The sequence below is a fragment of the Ranitomeya variabilis genome, chromosome 4, assembly GCF_051348905.1.
Source record: "Ranitomeya variabilis isolate aRanVar5 chromosome 4, aRanVar5.hap1, whole genome shotgun sequence".
Classification (NCBI taxonomy): Eukaryota; Metazoa; Chordata; class Amphibia; order Anura; family Dendrobatidae; genus Ranitomeya; species Ranitomeya variabilis.
In genome coordinates this window covers 628,064,829-628,080,154 of record NC_135235.1, presented here as the reverse complement: position 1 = coordinate 628,080,154, position 15,326 = coordinate 628,064,829, and the positions used below count along the sequence as shown (strand labels likewise).

At 42.0% G+C, this 15,326-nt stretch overlaps 1 protein-coding gene across 1 annotated transcript; it reads left to right on the top strand.

Moving 5' to 3' along the window:
- Nucleotides 1-1,585: 1,585 nt before the first annotated feature.
- On the top strand, nucleotides 1,586-12,813 carry METRNL (meteorin like, glial cell differentiation regulator). The gene is made up of 4 exons (XM_077253597.1): nucleotides 1,586-1,926; nucleotides 3,568-3,956; nucleotides 11,645-11,704; nucleotides 11,880-12,813. The coding sequence occupies exons 1-4, from the start codon at nucleotides 1,829-1,831 to the stop codon at nucleotides 12,194-12,196; spliced, it is 864 nt and encodes a 287-aa protein (XP_077109712.1). The 5' UTR covers nucleotides 1,586-1,828; the 3' UTR covers nucleotides 12,197-12,813.
- Nucleotides 12,814-15,326: the final 2,513 nt, after the last annotated feature.

The window sequence follows — 15,326 nt, the reverse complement described above, 5'->3', positions numbered from 1 at the left end:
AGCGCAGGGCCGCGCTTAGTAACCCGATGTTTACCCTGGTTACCAAAAAAAACAAACACTACATACTCACCATCTGTTGCCCGTCAGGTCCCTTGCCGTCTGTTTCCTGCTCTGACTGAGCCGCCGTACAGTGAGAGCAGAGCTCAGCGGTGACGTCACTGCTGTGATCTGCTCTCACTTTCCGGCCGGCAGTCAGTCAGAGCAGGAAGCAGACGCCAAGGGACCTGACGGGCAACAGATGGTGAGTATGTAGTGTTTTTTTTTTTTTTACATTTACGCTGGTAACCAGGGTAAACATCGGGTTACTAAGCGCGGCCCTGCGCTTAGTAACCCGATGTTTACCCTGGTTACCAGTGAAGACATCGCTGGATCGGTGTCACACACACCGATTCAGCGATGTCAGCGGGACCTCAACGACCAAAAAAAGGTCCAGGCCATTCCGACACGACCAGCGATCTCACAGCAGGGACCTGATCGCTGGTACGTGTCACACATAGCGAGATCGCTACTGAGGTCGCTGTTGCGTCACAAAACTACTGACTCAGCAGCGATCTCGCTAGCGATCTCGCTATGTGAGACGGGGCCTTTAGACTTTGGACCAGATTGATCATCAGCCATCATAGATCACAGATGGTGGTTTGTGGTTAATTTCCGTCCTTACTGTTGGAGTTCTTTGCACCCATACAAATTTTTTGTGGTGTAATTAGCTCTGGAGGGCAAATCATCTGGCTCCTAAACTCGTCAACTTACATTTTGCTAAACTATTTTCACCCTTTCAAGCTATCTGACTACGTATGGGAAGCTCATCATTTCGAGACTCAAGTTCGGGGAGATTTTGATGTCTCATTAAACTTAACATATGACTGAAGGTACAAAGTCTAACAACAGGATTGCATCGTATGAACATGCCCTCAGGAAATTTTCCCATATTGTATTTTTTAAGAAAAAATATACTTTTTGCATAGTTAGTTATTTTTTCCTCTCATTTTTGTTTTCAATACTCAATAATGGCGTTTGGGTTATTGTAGATTTCAGGCAGCTTTTTTCCAGCATTAGCATAGTGTACGCCATAAACATGTAAGGTTTTGCCCTTATGATGATCTTCCAGTCTTTAAAAGAAATTCTAATAAAAAGATTAATTTTATGGGTGGAAGTGCCAGAAAATCCTTTTTTCTACTTTGTTTTCCATGAGCTTCTATTATAGAATTTGAAAAATGCCTAAAAAATGCATGAAGCAACAAAAATGGCATGATCAATTTATGGTGTAAATGAAAAGGAACGGCGAAGAACAAAAAAATATGTGAAGGAAGTTTAATAAATATATCAATCGATCATTTTTCTGTTCTTCGAGGATCTTCCCCGCCTAACACATTAAGTGCATTCCTGAACAGACTGAAGTCTGTAAGACAGCACTGTGGTGTTCAGTTTCTTCTAGGGGTGCGTTGTAGAAGAGAGGGTTTCTAGTGTTCAAGGAGTTCAGGAGGAGGTGGTGGCTGTGACCACAACTTTTTTTGAAACACCCCTCTCCTTACCACGCCTCTGATGGGCATGGCCTGTGTGCTCAGTGCAGAGATCTCAGGCTGGAGGTGCTCAGTGTACAGTGAGCTGGCTGTGGAGAAGGCTGTGCAGTTGTGTCTGGGGATTGAGATCTGTTGATCCTAAGTGATGGGGAGAGGAAGTTTGGGAGCTCCTGGGTAAAGTCTACTCTTCTACACTGGGCAATGTCTGCACATTCTGCTCCTGCCCTTGTCCTTTCTTCCTGGATTATTGCCTCCTAGTGCAGTTTCTTGGATTTATTTTTACTCTTACTTTGCTGTGACTTGCCATCATGCTAAGGAGTGTCTTCCTCAGCGTCTTTATGGTGATTGTCACGGGCAGAGGGTCTTCATTGCAATATTCCAGTGACATGTGTAATTGGAAAGGAAGGTAAGAAATCTCCAGCCTGAGTTGCATCTCAGTACATTGTATGTTTGTGTTTGACGATAATGTTATTCTCAGACCAAAAAAATAAGACAAGAAAATAATTTGCCAACTCCAATTTATTAACTTCTTCTCCATTCAACACTTCCACTCCCTCCTGCTGAGGGGTCTCAGCTGTAGACTGACCCTTAGATTGAGTAGTGGGAGGTGACACTTTTTTTTTTCCTTTTATCCCCTGCATCAAAAATTGGAAGCAAATGCAAACTTCTTGAGAAAGAAGAGTTTGCGTAGAAGAAAACTTTTTAGATTTCTTGAAAATTTACACGTTTATAGTTAACTTTTCAAATAGTTACTTGGAGACTACTCCGCCCCCGGGGCTAGTAGTCTCCCTCAATAGGGTGTGATATTATGTAACTATTCCATTGCTACAATGGTGGAACCTATAGACACAAGTTCAGAGAAGTAACAAGTCAGTACCGGACTAACCAGTCCATAAAAGACTGAAGTTTCTCCAAGTCTCTTTTGTGGTTTTATAACCTCCAGCTCATTGGAGGCAAAAGGTTCTGTGTGGTATTTTCAGCTCAAGGTTGGAGGATTGTAAAAGACAGCTGATTATCAGATGTTCAGCTCATATAATGGATCTTATTGTGCACACTTAATAAAGGAGAAGAAAGCAGATTTTTTTTTCTCTTTTCCTCCGAACTGTCAATTTTAATTTCTAAGATCAGGCTATGGGTGGCATTTTCCGAGAAATTAGTCAGAACTTAGTAACAGAAATTAAGTGACACATAAAAAAAATAACTATTTCCTCCCTCCACTGCCACTTTCATCAGTATTTTTTCTTGTTTCAGTTTTTAATTTGTTGCAGTTAAATTCCTATTTTCTTTGACATTTTTAAAAAGATCTTAGAATTGTAATTAGAAATTAAATGTGAATTTTAGATTTACTGACTCCTCAAACCCATAATTATGGTCGAAAATAGATTCCCTTATCACGGGTCACCAAGCACTGGTGTGTGTACATAATGGAATTGCCTGGGGGATGGGGAGGTCTTCAAGTCATGATTGTGTGCAAAGTTTCTGTAGTCAAAATGTGTTTTTTTTGGGGGTGGGGGTAGTGTATGCTCTAAAATTAACTTTTTTTAACCCTGGTATGATAATACATTCTAAAATTATCATTAAAAACTAAGTCACACTAAAAATGTAAATTAATTCAAACTAATATTACGTTTCCTTAACCTACACCAATGTTGCTGAGGCATGAGGTGCTGTGTACCTCACTTGTGCTTGCCAAGGTTTTACTTTGTATATTGATTACATCTGGTTTAATCTGCACCTGAAACTTTACAGAGGTACAACTGTCTGCGCTCCAGTGAAACGTCTGCCCGGTAACATCAGTCTCTTAGGATTCCCTCTGGGTAAATTGGAATATCATGAAAAGACAGCAAAACAAATACCTTAACCCACCATATTCCAATTCTAATAATGTTTTTTTTTTTTAATTGTTTTTTGTTACATAGTTACATAGGTTTAATAAAGACCTAGGTCCATCGAGTTCAACCTTTTTCCACCATCTGTACATTGTTTTTTTTCGTATTTTTTCCCCACATGTGTAATAATCTTTATCTTTTTTTTTTCCTCTCTCTAGTGGACTGACCCACGAAAGCCACAAGAAGGACGTGGAACAAGTCTACCTGCGATGCTCCGAAGGTTCGGTGGAATGGCTTTACCCCACGGGGGCGCTCATCGTCAACTTGCGACCGAACACCTTCACGTCAAGCTCCCAGCACTTCACTGTTTGCATCAAACTTTTCACAGGCTCCAAAGGAGCTAATATTTATTTGGAAAAAACTGGAGAACTCAAACTTTTAGTCAAGGATGGGGACGGTCAACCCCCAAAGGTCCACTGCTTTAGTTTGGACCAAGGAGGCTTGTTCATCGAAGCGACGCCCCAGTTGGACATTAGTCGTAAAATCACTGGCTTCCAATATGAACTTATAAGCCAGAGGACGCTCTCGGATTTGCACGCCGTTTCTGGTAAGGATAAAAGTTGAAAGAAACCAAACGACCTACAAAGTTTAATTCGCCCTTTGTCGTCCAAAAATTTTTTTGCTCTTTGTTGTAATACTCTTACTTGCTGCTAGGTGGCACTATCGGAAGCTGGAAAGCCTAGATCAATGTTTTTGTTGCAAGAACTTTTTGGTGAAATTTCAGATTTTTATTTTTCAAATATACCTAGCCAATTATTGAGCAATTCTGTTTATTCTAGAATATGGCAACATTCTAGCATATCCTTTACTGCTACATTTCCCCAATAGGGAGAAAATAGACCATTTTATAGCTGTATGCCTTCAGTTTCATTGGTGTTTTTTTGTGCAGTTTGCTTACTAAGCCTATAACAATACTCTAGCAGTGCAATTGTTCCACCACCTGATTGACTCTCTTACTAATGGTGATGACATCATCAGTTGAGTCTTAAACGCTAGACTCTGATTGGCCCACACTTATGACTTGCTCCATTAACTAGCCACTTATCCCCATTTAATTGCCAGTGATGCTGTTTACAACACGGCCTACACCCAGTTCTCAAATACCATAATAGTAGTAATTTAGGCTTGCGGAGTGTGAGCCCAGTCCTCAGCAGGTTGATTATTCTACGTGGTGAGTGTGTGGCAGAACCTGCCGAGCGTCTGGTAGTAATTTTCAGGATCTAAACAAAACAAATGGGGTGTGCCTCCCCAGCTTGCTCGACACGCCCTAGGTTAAGAACATGATGTGACATTTTTAGTGAAGGGCGCAGGAATGACAACCTGGTTGTTGGCGGTTGAGTAGTTGCTTCTGATTTGTAACTTGAGTGTTCTAGCCAAAAAATTCTAAATACAATTCTCTTTTTTTTTTTTTTTTTTTACATTTTATAATTTACATTTTTTTTAGTTGTGCCTTAAAATTCCAATACATATATCTACCTGATCTTGCTACTAGATTTTAGCTGTAGCAGCAGCGCCCCTAATGGCCAGTTGTGGAATTGCTTATTTTTTGTTTTTTTATGGACTGAAGTAGCATCCAATGATCTCAGATATGGGGTAAATGTTATTTAGTAACACTACAAGTCACAAATTATTAATCTAAGGAAAATAAGCGACCTTTGGAAGTGAAGGACGGTTGTCCTAGTCTGGCTATGCTTGTGCCTTGAGGCATTTCTACATGGAAACTTATTAGTAATGCATTACTAAGTAACTTATTAACCTGATGGTGGAAAATTGCTTAAGTTCCTTATTTTGAACTGAGGAAATGGTTCAAATTAGGGTTTGCTTTGGATTTTTTTTTATGGTCTGGTAGAGTCAATAGGAATGTGCTATCTCTCCCCTCCCCCTCCCAACCTCCACCTCCTCCTCCTCCTGTCTTAAAAGTGACAAAGTGTTTTTTTTTATTGAGTTTCCTGGAGAAAGAAAGACAGATGTATTGTGAAAAGCTAAACTAAAGAAAGTTAAAAAGAAAAGAAAATTCTAAACTAAAAAAAATCTAAAAAAATAAAGTGCAATAGCAATCCCTACTGGCCTTGATGATGTACTTCACCCCTTTATGAAAAAAAAAAAATAGTAATTATCTACATCCATAATAATAAGGTACGCTAGGAAGGAAAACCCTGCCCAAAACTTGGAACTTGGATCTGAGCATACACTTAATTGCACAATGCCAACCGGTGACTCTTAAGGGCCCACCGCAGCAGTTGCCAGTGTGCTTATTAGACAATGTTTTTTTTCTACTTTTGAGTGCCCCCTTTTTTTCTTAAATTAATCTTATCTTGATTGAATCTGGTGACCCATGGCCTCCAGCCAGTGAATATATTATCTGGAAGGAGCAACCATCTTGATAATAATCTTAATTTCCTTCCTTCTTGTGGCAGGTCTTCAACTCTTTAATCCATGGAAAGCCCAAAAAATGACCTTGACCATTTTTTTAATAAGGGGATAATATTGAAGAAATTTTCTTTGTAATGCCCAACTAGGGGAAAGGGGGTTTATATACATTGTAAGCAAGGTTTATGATTACCCACATGAATAGGGGGTCTTTAGTGAATAGTTGCTAATCCTTTTTTGTGACGAATGTAGAGGTAATTAATATACAATTGTACATTCTTGTGGCTTCTTCTGAGGCATTGTCTAGACCGAAAGAGGATTTGCTTCCAATTGTAATGTTAACTACTATGAGACCAAATACAAAAATTCAAGAGGGCCTCCACCCTCCCCCACTTGGTAGTTGTGTACCTAGAGAGGTCATCCAGGACCATGGCGCTTTACATGTAAGGAGGGGTATACAAGTACAATAATCTTAAACAATACAAGTCATAACTGGTACAGGAGGAGAGGACCCTGCCTGCGAAGGCTCACAATCTACAAGGGATGGGTGAGGATACAGTAGGCGAGGGTAGAGCTGGTCATTCAGCGGTTTGGTCGATCGGTGGTTACTGCAGGTTGTAGGCTTGTCGGAAGAGGTAGGTCTTCAGGTTCTTTTTGAAGGTGAAATTTAATACCTTTTGCTAGTCCATCAGCTTTTGACCTTTGCTCTTGAATGGACCCAATTCTACAGGCTCGGATGATCCATATGTCCATGTTTTTCGAAGTGTATGATCTTTTTGTGTCTGACTAGCTTCAGTGCACACAAATTTGTAAGAAAATGGCCCATCCCTTGGTAGACTGCTCATGAATTGTGGCCTCATTGGTTTCACTCTTTTAAGATTTCAATGGCCATAATCTGTCAGGTGCTCATAGGGGCAGCTGGGGTTAAGCCACAAAACCCCTTTGGTGTTAGAGGAATCTGTCAGCTTTCTGTATTCCTCTAATCCTCCTCTTCTACTGTGTAATCGGACTTGTCTGGTCCTGGGGTCGTGATTTCTCCTCAGGTTGGTTCAGCCGAATGCATCTTCTCTAGTCATGTCAAGGCAAATTAGTGCAGAGTGTGGACGAATGGTTTCTGAGCCGGTAGACCCTTTTCTGGCCTCCGAATGCTATATCGGCAATTTCTCTGTAGAAGACATTTGGGACAAAAACAAATTTCGTAGTATTTTGATTTAGATTATTCTTTACAACATTGAAGCGCTGCAGAGAATACAGGAATGTTTCCTATGGTAGCATTGAACTCTGTGTTTTTGGTGACTCTTTCACATGAATATTGAGTGCAGCTCTGGGGTATAATACAGGATGTAACACAGGATCAGTAATGTAATGTATGTACACAGTGACTCCACCAGCAGAATAGTGAGTGCAGCTCTGGAGTATAATACAGGATGTAACTCAGGATCAGTACAGGATAAGTAATGTAATGTATGTACACAGTGACTACACCAGTAGAATAGTGAGTGCAGCTCTGGATTATAATACAGGATGTAACACAGGATCAGTACAGGATAAGTAATGTAATGTATGAACACAGTGACTGCACCAGCAGAATAGTGAGTGCAGCTCTGGAGTATAGTACAGGACATTGGAGAAGTATTGTGTTTATGCCATGACTCAGCTTTTTTGTTTCTTAAATGTAAAATGAGACAGGACAGTCATTGAGTCTTTTTTTACAACAAGTGTGGTCCACTGTCAGCACTACCGTGCTCCTCTTGACAACCTAAAGATCAGAGGGCAAGTTTCTTGTAGCAGCTGGAACTTGCAAAAAATGCTGTAATTACATCTCCTGGGCCGAGCAGCGATTACAGAGGTCTACACGGGGCTTTGCGGATGGGACCGCTTCAGGTTACCTAAGGATACAGTCAGGATCTTTTTAAATAGTTTCCCTGTAGGTTTTGGCAGCTGACCTGCACAATGGCGGTATTATCGGGCCAATCTTTGAATTACAGTCCCATGAGTTTTCGGGAGACGCAATAAAGCTCTGCTCTTTTCAATGTCATGAATAGAGGCTTGTTAAGATAACCCCAAGTGGAGAATTTAGCCACTTCCAGTGGAAATTTGCATGATGCCACTCCAACACAAATCTTTTTGCTTCAGACTGTCCATGTCTTCCTAACTGGAAGTGGGCAACCGATACAGCTGGGCTACTGAGTAGGCGAACCTTCAGATCTGCCCAAGCATTGGGTACAGGCATGGAGCCACCTTGTTTAATAAAACTATATTTTTTGGGGATCGTTGACTGGTGCCAAATCTTAGAAGTGGTGGTTTGAAGCCAGTGCAGAAGGGTATTAGTTTTTGACTATTTGTATTTTATGAACTTGGGCTATGAAGGAGCTTCTAAACTGGCCTTTAGGCATGTTATTCCGAGGTGGACTCTTGACACAAAGAATGGCCTCCAATGCTCACGCGACAGGTGTTTTTCTCCTAAATTGACGCCTAGTTACAGTTAAGAAGAGCAAGTGGATAACAACACCCCCGAGGGTCGATCAGTCAGACCTTTATTGACACAGCTATGGGTTTTGGAGCATTACTTGAAACAAGTTGAGCTTCAAGTCCTCAGGGCTCAGTCACTTGTGATTTTAATTGAGCAGCAACCTTGAGGAGGGCGAGTCACGACGTGCAGTTTTTTGGGGGAACCTGCTTGGGTCTTAATCATCCGTGAATAATTGAATAACATTTTTCCCACACTGTCTTATCACCCTCTGTTATTAAATACATTTATATATTTTTTTTATGTTTTTGTTTTTTTTTTCAAAAATCTGTCACCCACATGCAAACACTGGCAGCAGAGGTGTCAGAAAGTATTTATGGTTCCCTCAGCAAGTACCTGCCCACAGCCCGGATCCTGTGTAATCCGGTCAGGTTGTGTACCATAAAGCGCTTCCATTGTCAGGTGACTGACATAGCTCGCATGATTTCACAACGTAATCTCCGCAATTTACTTTAGAGGCCAAGGTGATAATCTAGAGGAGAATGTAAGAAACTGAGAGAATAACACCGCCGAGTAAACAATGGGCCTAAAGGGCAACTGCATTCACCATTGATCATTCGTGTTTCATGACAAAAACTTTTTTTTCAATTATCTACATTTTTTAATTTTAGCAGAAATGTTATTTTTTTTAACTTTTTTCTTTTTTTAGCGTATGCTTTTTTTTAATGCAGTTTGCATGATATTGCATAAGAGGAGCTTTCTCCGATATTCTGTTGTAGAGATGAGAGAATCAGTTTGTGGATCAATTTTTCACAACTAAATTCAGATTTGCCAGAACTAGTGTTGAGCGATACCGTCCGATACTTGAAAGTATCGGTATCGGAAAGTATCGGCCGATACCGGCAAAGTATCGGATCCAATCCGATACCGATACCCGATACCAATACAAGTCAATGGGACTCCTGTATCGGACGGTATCCCTGATGGTTCCCAGGGTCTGAAGGAGAGGAAACTCTCCTTCAGGCCCTGGGATCCATATTAATGTGTAAAATAAAGAATTAAAATAAAAAATATTGCTATACTCACCTCTCCGACGCAGCCTGCACCTTACCGAGGGAAGCGGCAGCGTTCTTTGTTTAAAATTCGCGCTTTTCTTTCCTTTACGTGAAGTCCCGGCTTGTGATTGGTCGCGTGCCGCCCATGTGGCCGGGACGCAACCAATCACAGCAAGCCGTGACGTAATTTCAGGTCCTTCAGGATTTTAAAATTACGTTCCGGCGTTGTGATTGGTTGCGTCGCAGTCACATGGGCGACGCAACCAATCACAGCAAGCCGTGACGTAATTTCAGGTCCTTCAGGATTTTAAAATTACGTCCCGGCTTTGTGATTGGTTGCGTCGCGGTCAACCAATCACAAGCCGGGAGGCTGGACACGCGCGCATTTTAAAATGCGCGCTTGTCCAACCTCCCGTGACGTCCCGGCTTGTGATTGGTTGCTTCGCGGTCAACCAATCACAAGCCGGGAGGCTGGACACGCGCGCATTTTAAAATGCGCGCTTGTCCAACCTCCCGTGACGTCCCGGCTTGTGATTGGTTGACCGCGAAGCAACCAATCACAAGCCGGGAGGCTGGACACGCGCGCATTTTAAAATGCGCGCGTGTCCAGCCTCCCGGCTTGTGATTGGTTGCGTCGCGATCAACCAATCACAAGCCGGGACGTCACGGGAGGCTGGACAAGCGCGCATTTTAAAATGCGCGCGTGTCCAGCCTCCCGTGACGTCACGGCTTGTGATTGGTTGCGTCGCCCATGTGACTGCGACGCAACCAATCACAAAGCCGGGACGTAATTTTAAAATCCTTAAGGACCTGAAATTACGTCACGGCTTGCTGTGATTGGTTGCGTCGCCCATGTGACTGCGACGCAACCAATCACAAAGCCGGGACTTCACGTAAGGAAAGAAAAGCGCGAATTTTAAACAAAGAACGCTGCCGCTTCCCTCGGTAAGGTGCAGGCTGCGCCGGAGAGGTGAGTATAGCAATATTTTTTATTTTAATTCTCTCTTTTACACATTTTTACATTAATGTTGTTTCGATACCGATACCCGATACCACAAAAGTATCGGGTATCGGAATTCCGATACAGCAAATATCGGCCGATACCCGATACTTGCGGTATCGGAATGCTCAACACTAGCCAGAACCCATAATTAATATTTAGCTCGAATAAAGAAAAATGGAGCCACTTTGCATGTTTCTTTTTAGGCCCGGCATGAGATTTAAAAAAAAAAAAAAAAAAAAAAATAGACCTCCTATTTTGGCACTACCGCTCCCCACCCTGTCGCCCGCATGGCCGCCTTCTTACTCCGGTCTTCTGTTCCTTTGGAACGTCAGCTGCTGGCTAGGCCATGACGTGCAAAGACGCTTGCCTTAGCATCCCGCTAGAGGCCTTGTGAGCGCCGAAGTTGATGAAAGAGGGAAGAGAAGACTGAAATCGGAGTGAGAAAGGGAGCCAGTGGAGTACCAGAAAAGTCTACCGGGCGGGGAGCTGAGGTGCTTTGATGGATCTCTTCTCTACTATACTTCACATACAAGAAAAGTGTGGGATTAAAAGAGACAACTTCTCCAATAGCATTTCTGGCTCTAGGAAACTAGTTGTCACACTTTAAACGTTTTTAGCCGAGTACATGACAAAAAAAGCTAAATTTTTAACTGACTTTAATTTTTCTTTAAAGGGAATCCGTCAGTAGGATCAACCCTCCTAAGCCATCTATATGATCATGTAGGTCATAGGAAGCTGACTAAAATGATACCTTGATATCTGTGATCCAATGTTTTGTTCTAGAGTAATCTGTTTTTCTTAATATGTAAATGAGCTGTGGGCTGGACATAAATCCTCTAAAGATCATGTCCGGCCCATAGATCTTAACAGCTCATTTACATATTTGATAAAAACGTGGATTTATCTGGAATAAAACATCAGATCGCAGATATGGAGGTATCATTTTACTCACCTTCCTATGACCTGCATGCTCATATAGACGGCTTAGGGGGTTGATTCTACTGACAGTTTCCCTTTAATATAAGAACATTACTTTTTTTATCTGATTTGTAAAACTGCGATTATTGTCGCTTTGTCCCAGTATTGTAAGTTTGTGTAATTGGACAATGGGGAGCTTGTGCAGCGTCCCGGTGTGGGCAAACATAACTCGCATCAATTGGTCCCTTTTTTTTCTCTCCAAATTTCGTGATTGTTTTGAGGCTCCATCCCAGAATTCCACTTTCTGAGCTGTGAAATACAATGCGGAATAAGGAGGAATTTTGCTGCGGCGGCAAACTATAATGAAAGAGCTTATTATTTCATATCCACTCATCTCGCCTGTTTATTTTTCTTTCCAGATCCCTGCCGGCCGTGCAGCGACACAGAGGTCCTTTTAGCTGTGTGCATTAGTGACTTTGGTGAGTATCTCAAGATTTTTTTACTTGAATTTTTGTAACGTTTGACATCCTCTACGCTTTAATAGTGTAACCAATGTGATCAAACGGGGCTGTAGTGTAAGGAGGACAGAGCTGAAAGTATTCCTTAAAAATTCGTATCTAATTTTCCGATGAATGTGTATTTTTGTCTTTTCAGTGGTCAAAGGTTCCATCTCGGAGGTTGCGACCGACGCCGAGCTACAGGAATCCATCATCAATATTTCAGTGGATAAACTTTATAGACAGAAAACGAAGATATTTCAACCTAGCAGTGAAGGTCACGGCTGGGAAGGACATATTAAGACGCCACTGGAATGTGGCGTGAAAGCCGGTTCGGGGGACTTCCTTTTTACCGGTCGCATGCACTTTGGGGAGCCCCGACTTGGATGTGCGCCCCGATATAGGGATTTCCAAAGGATATATCAAGAAGCAAAAAATAAGGGACTTAACCCTTGTGACATCATCACAGACTGAATGACGTCATTGCCTCATCTGGAAAAACTGGTGGACTTTCAGAAGTTGGGACTGGCCGACAACCAGTACGGAAATACTCTGAAGGATTTATAGTGGTGGTCAAGACTGAAGAGGGGGCCCCAACACTGCCAGGTCCCACCCCTACAACCAGCGGACACTGTTACACTAACGTGTTGGGAGGTACGAGCTGCGCCGCACAAGATGCCATTTTTTTTTTTAAGTCTTACTGAAAACCTAAATTATTTTTAAATTTTTATATATTTTTAAAGACTTAAGTCTTAAGAAGAAGAAAATGCCGTTACTAACGGTCTCAACGTGCGCGTAGCAAGTCGGCGGTCGGCATGCCGGCTGTGTGTAAATGGCGTGAATGTGGACAATGTTTTCTTTTTTTTTATAACATGCTTTGTAAAAAAGCTTGGTGTAAATTTTCTTTGAGAATATTTCTTATGAAAGAAATGACTGAAGATAATCTTTGATTTTTTTTTTTGTTTGTTTCTTTGTTTTTTTATTGTACAATCGTGGTCTGCCATTTTGCACAGGCTGCCGAATTGTTGGGATACTTTTTTTTTATTTTTTTTTTTAAGTTCCAGTAAAATAAAAAACGCTCTGGAATTTAATTTATATTTTGTCAATTGTCTCCTTTTTACATGAGTTTCTATACCATAGCTTTTGTTGTGAAACATAAAAGGCATAATGGAGCGTATGGACATTCTATCGGAACAGAGAGCTGTTGTGTGGTTGCCGAGTCGGAATGGGTGATGTAATACCACATTTCTCCTCTAGTGGTCACTGCAGGAAAAATGTGCAGTTAGCTGAAGCTTTTCTCTGGCGATCACTTGTGATTTCACCTGAATCCACTAATCCTAAATTAGAGAAGTGTTGTCCACACAAGATAAGCCCTTTCAAAATAAAACTGAACATAGAAACAAATCTTTAAACCAGAAATCGAATCGCCATCACTGCAGCATTTGTCTGTATAATTTGCAATCCATCCTGCTCAGAACAAAGGGTAAATCTCTTGCTGATCTATTCAGGCTTTAGCTTTTAGCCTGCTTATCCTCTGCCCTTTTTTTGCAAGGGGTGGGGCTTGGCAGTCTTGCTCTACAGGGGAGAAGCTCCTGCTGCAGTCAGCTATCTGGTAGGAGAGGGGTCATGGATACCAATTAATGTGTCATTTCCATGGAGGATGACTACTTTTCTTCTTTCTCACCCCACTACTGATAAATTTAATCTTGAGACCCATTTCTTACATTTGGACTGCTCATAGTGGACAACCCTTTTGGGGGGAGACCTTTTTAGGCCAGTGTCACACTTGCGAGTGCAATGCGAGGAACTCACATCAATACCCGGCACTGCCGCTGGCACTCAGGACCAGAGCGTGCGGTTGCATGTATTTCTATGTAGCTCATGCGAGTTTCTCACTTTGCACTCGCAATTGTGACATCGGCTTTAAACGAACACTAGACCTAGAATTGAATATATACATTAAGACATAAATCCCTCACTGACTTTCTGGTTCTTACAAAACATGCAGTAGACTACAGGCGCCATACACATTAGATGACTATTAGCCAAATGACACTTCGGTGATCATTCAGCTAACGATCATCTTGGCTGCCTCTGCCGTAAGCAAGAGCTCTTGTTCGGTTGTGCGCTCTGTGAGAAAGCCGCCAGATGACACATTGGCCTGCGGCTTATCTTTGAGAGAACAAACCGATCCAAAATTGGACATGTCCAGTCGACCTCTCCCTCAACAGTCAATTGTCTGATGCCCCCATACACATTAGATCATTGGCTGAACCAGTTAATAAAAGTCTGTGTGAGAGCCATTATCGTCTTGTAGAAATTCTACAGAGCACAAAACTCGTGATTATCAGTTCCATCTATAGTTCATGGTAGGCTACACCCCAACCCTAACAACCAAGGAGTGAGGCTTAGCAATCTTGGGTTTTACTGTAGATAGGACAGAGGGAAGAGGCACCTGCTGCAGCGAATTTTCTTCAAGTTAGAAATAGGATAATGAGGAGAAGGGAAGAGATGGATGCCATGCAATGTGTTATTTCCATGGAGTACTTGTCTCCTTGGCAGAGACTCTTGCATTTTCAATTGGATTATGGTGGCAGAACCATCTAACAAATGAGTTGACCATGTTTGCCAAGATTTGACCTATGATGCACCAGCTGAAGAGGAAAGCTCCATGGATAACCAAACAATGCTCATATGACTTCATGGTAGATTTGAGCCCTCTCCATGAGTTGCTATACCTCACCTCCTTTCCATGTTGTATCTTTCTGCATAGTCATATGCAGTTTTCTTGGAGAGCTCCTGTCTATAGATACACTATGTGACAACAGCAGATGGTTCTCAACCATTCTGTATGACAGGGAAGTCTTTGTAATTTACCCCAGGTGCTCAATGCCAGTGAGATGCCAGCAAGCTGCTGTCTTAGCCAGGTTATTTAGGTAAAGGGCTCTCATTGCCTATAACCTGCTGAGTTCATGCGAGTCACTGATGGTGACACAGACCTCTCATTCCTCCTCATCTCTAGCTAGGTACCAAAGAATGTACCTTCCAGAGACTGGTGTGAGAGCTGGTTGAAATATGGCAGTTGGTGGTAAAAAATACTTGTAGACAGCATTAAGATGTCTGCCACAGCCGGTGAGGGGAGTGAGGAGGAGGTCTAACCAGGGCAGCAGTTTCCGCACAAGCTTGTGGCTTCGAACAGTCAGCCTTGAATACAGAGTCCTTTTTCTTGTGGGACTGTTTCTTAATTTCCAGTTAATCATTTTTAATCCACAGTAAATCAATGAGAACAGATGAGAGAATTGAGAACTTGGGACGGCTCCTTCCTGTCAGTGATGTCAGTGTAGAAGAAAGGCTCCATTGTATGGTGACATTGCTCCAGAAATAACACTCAAAATGCCAAGGAATGTGCATAGTTATGTATCTAATGTGGTGTGTGTGTTAGTAATTGCAGTTGTGTGTCTGTAGTTGTGTGCATATGTCTATGTATCTGTAGGTATGTCTGTAGTTATTTGTGTCTGTAGTTGTTTGTGTCTAGAGTTTTGTATGAAGGGGTGTGTGCACATGCCTCTGGAGCTTTGTGTGGTTGTGTGTCTGTATCTGTGTA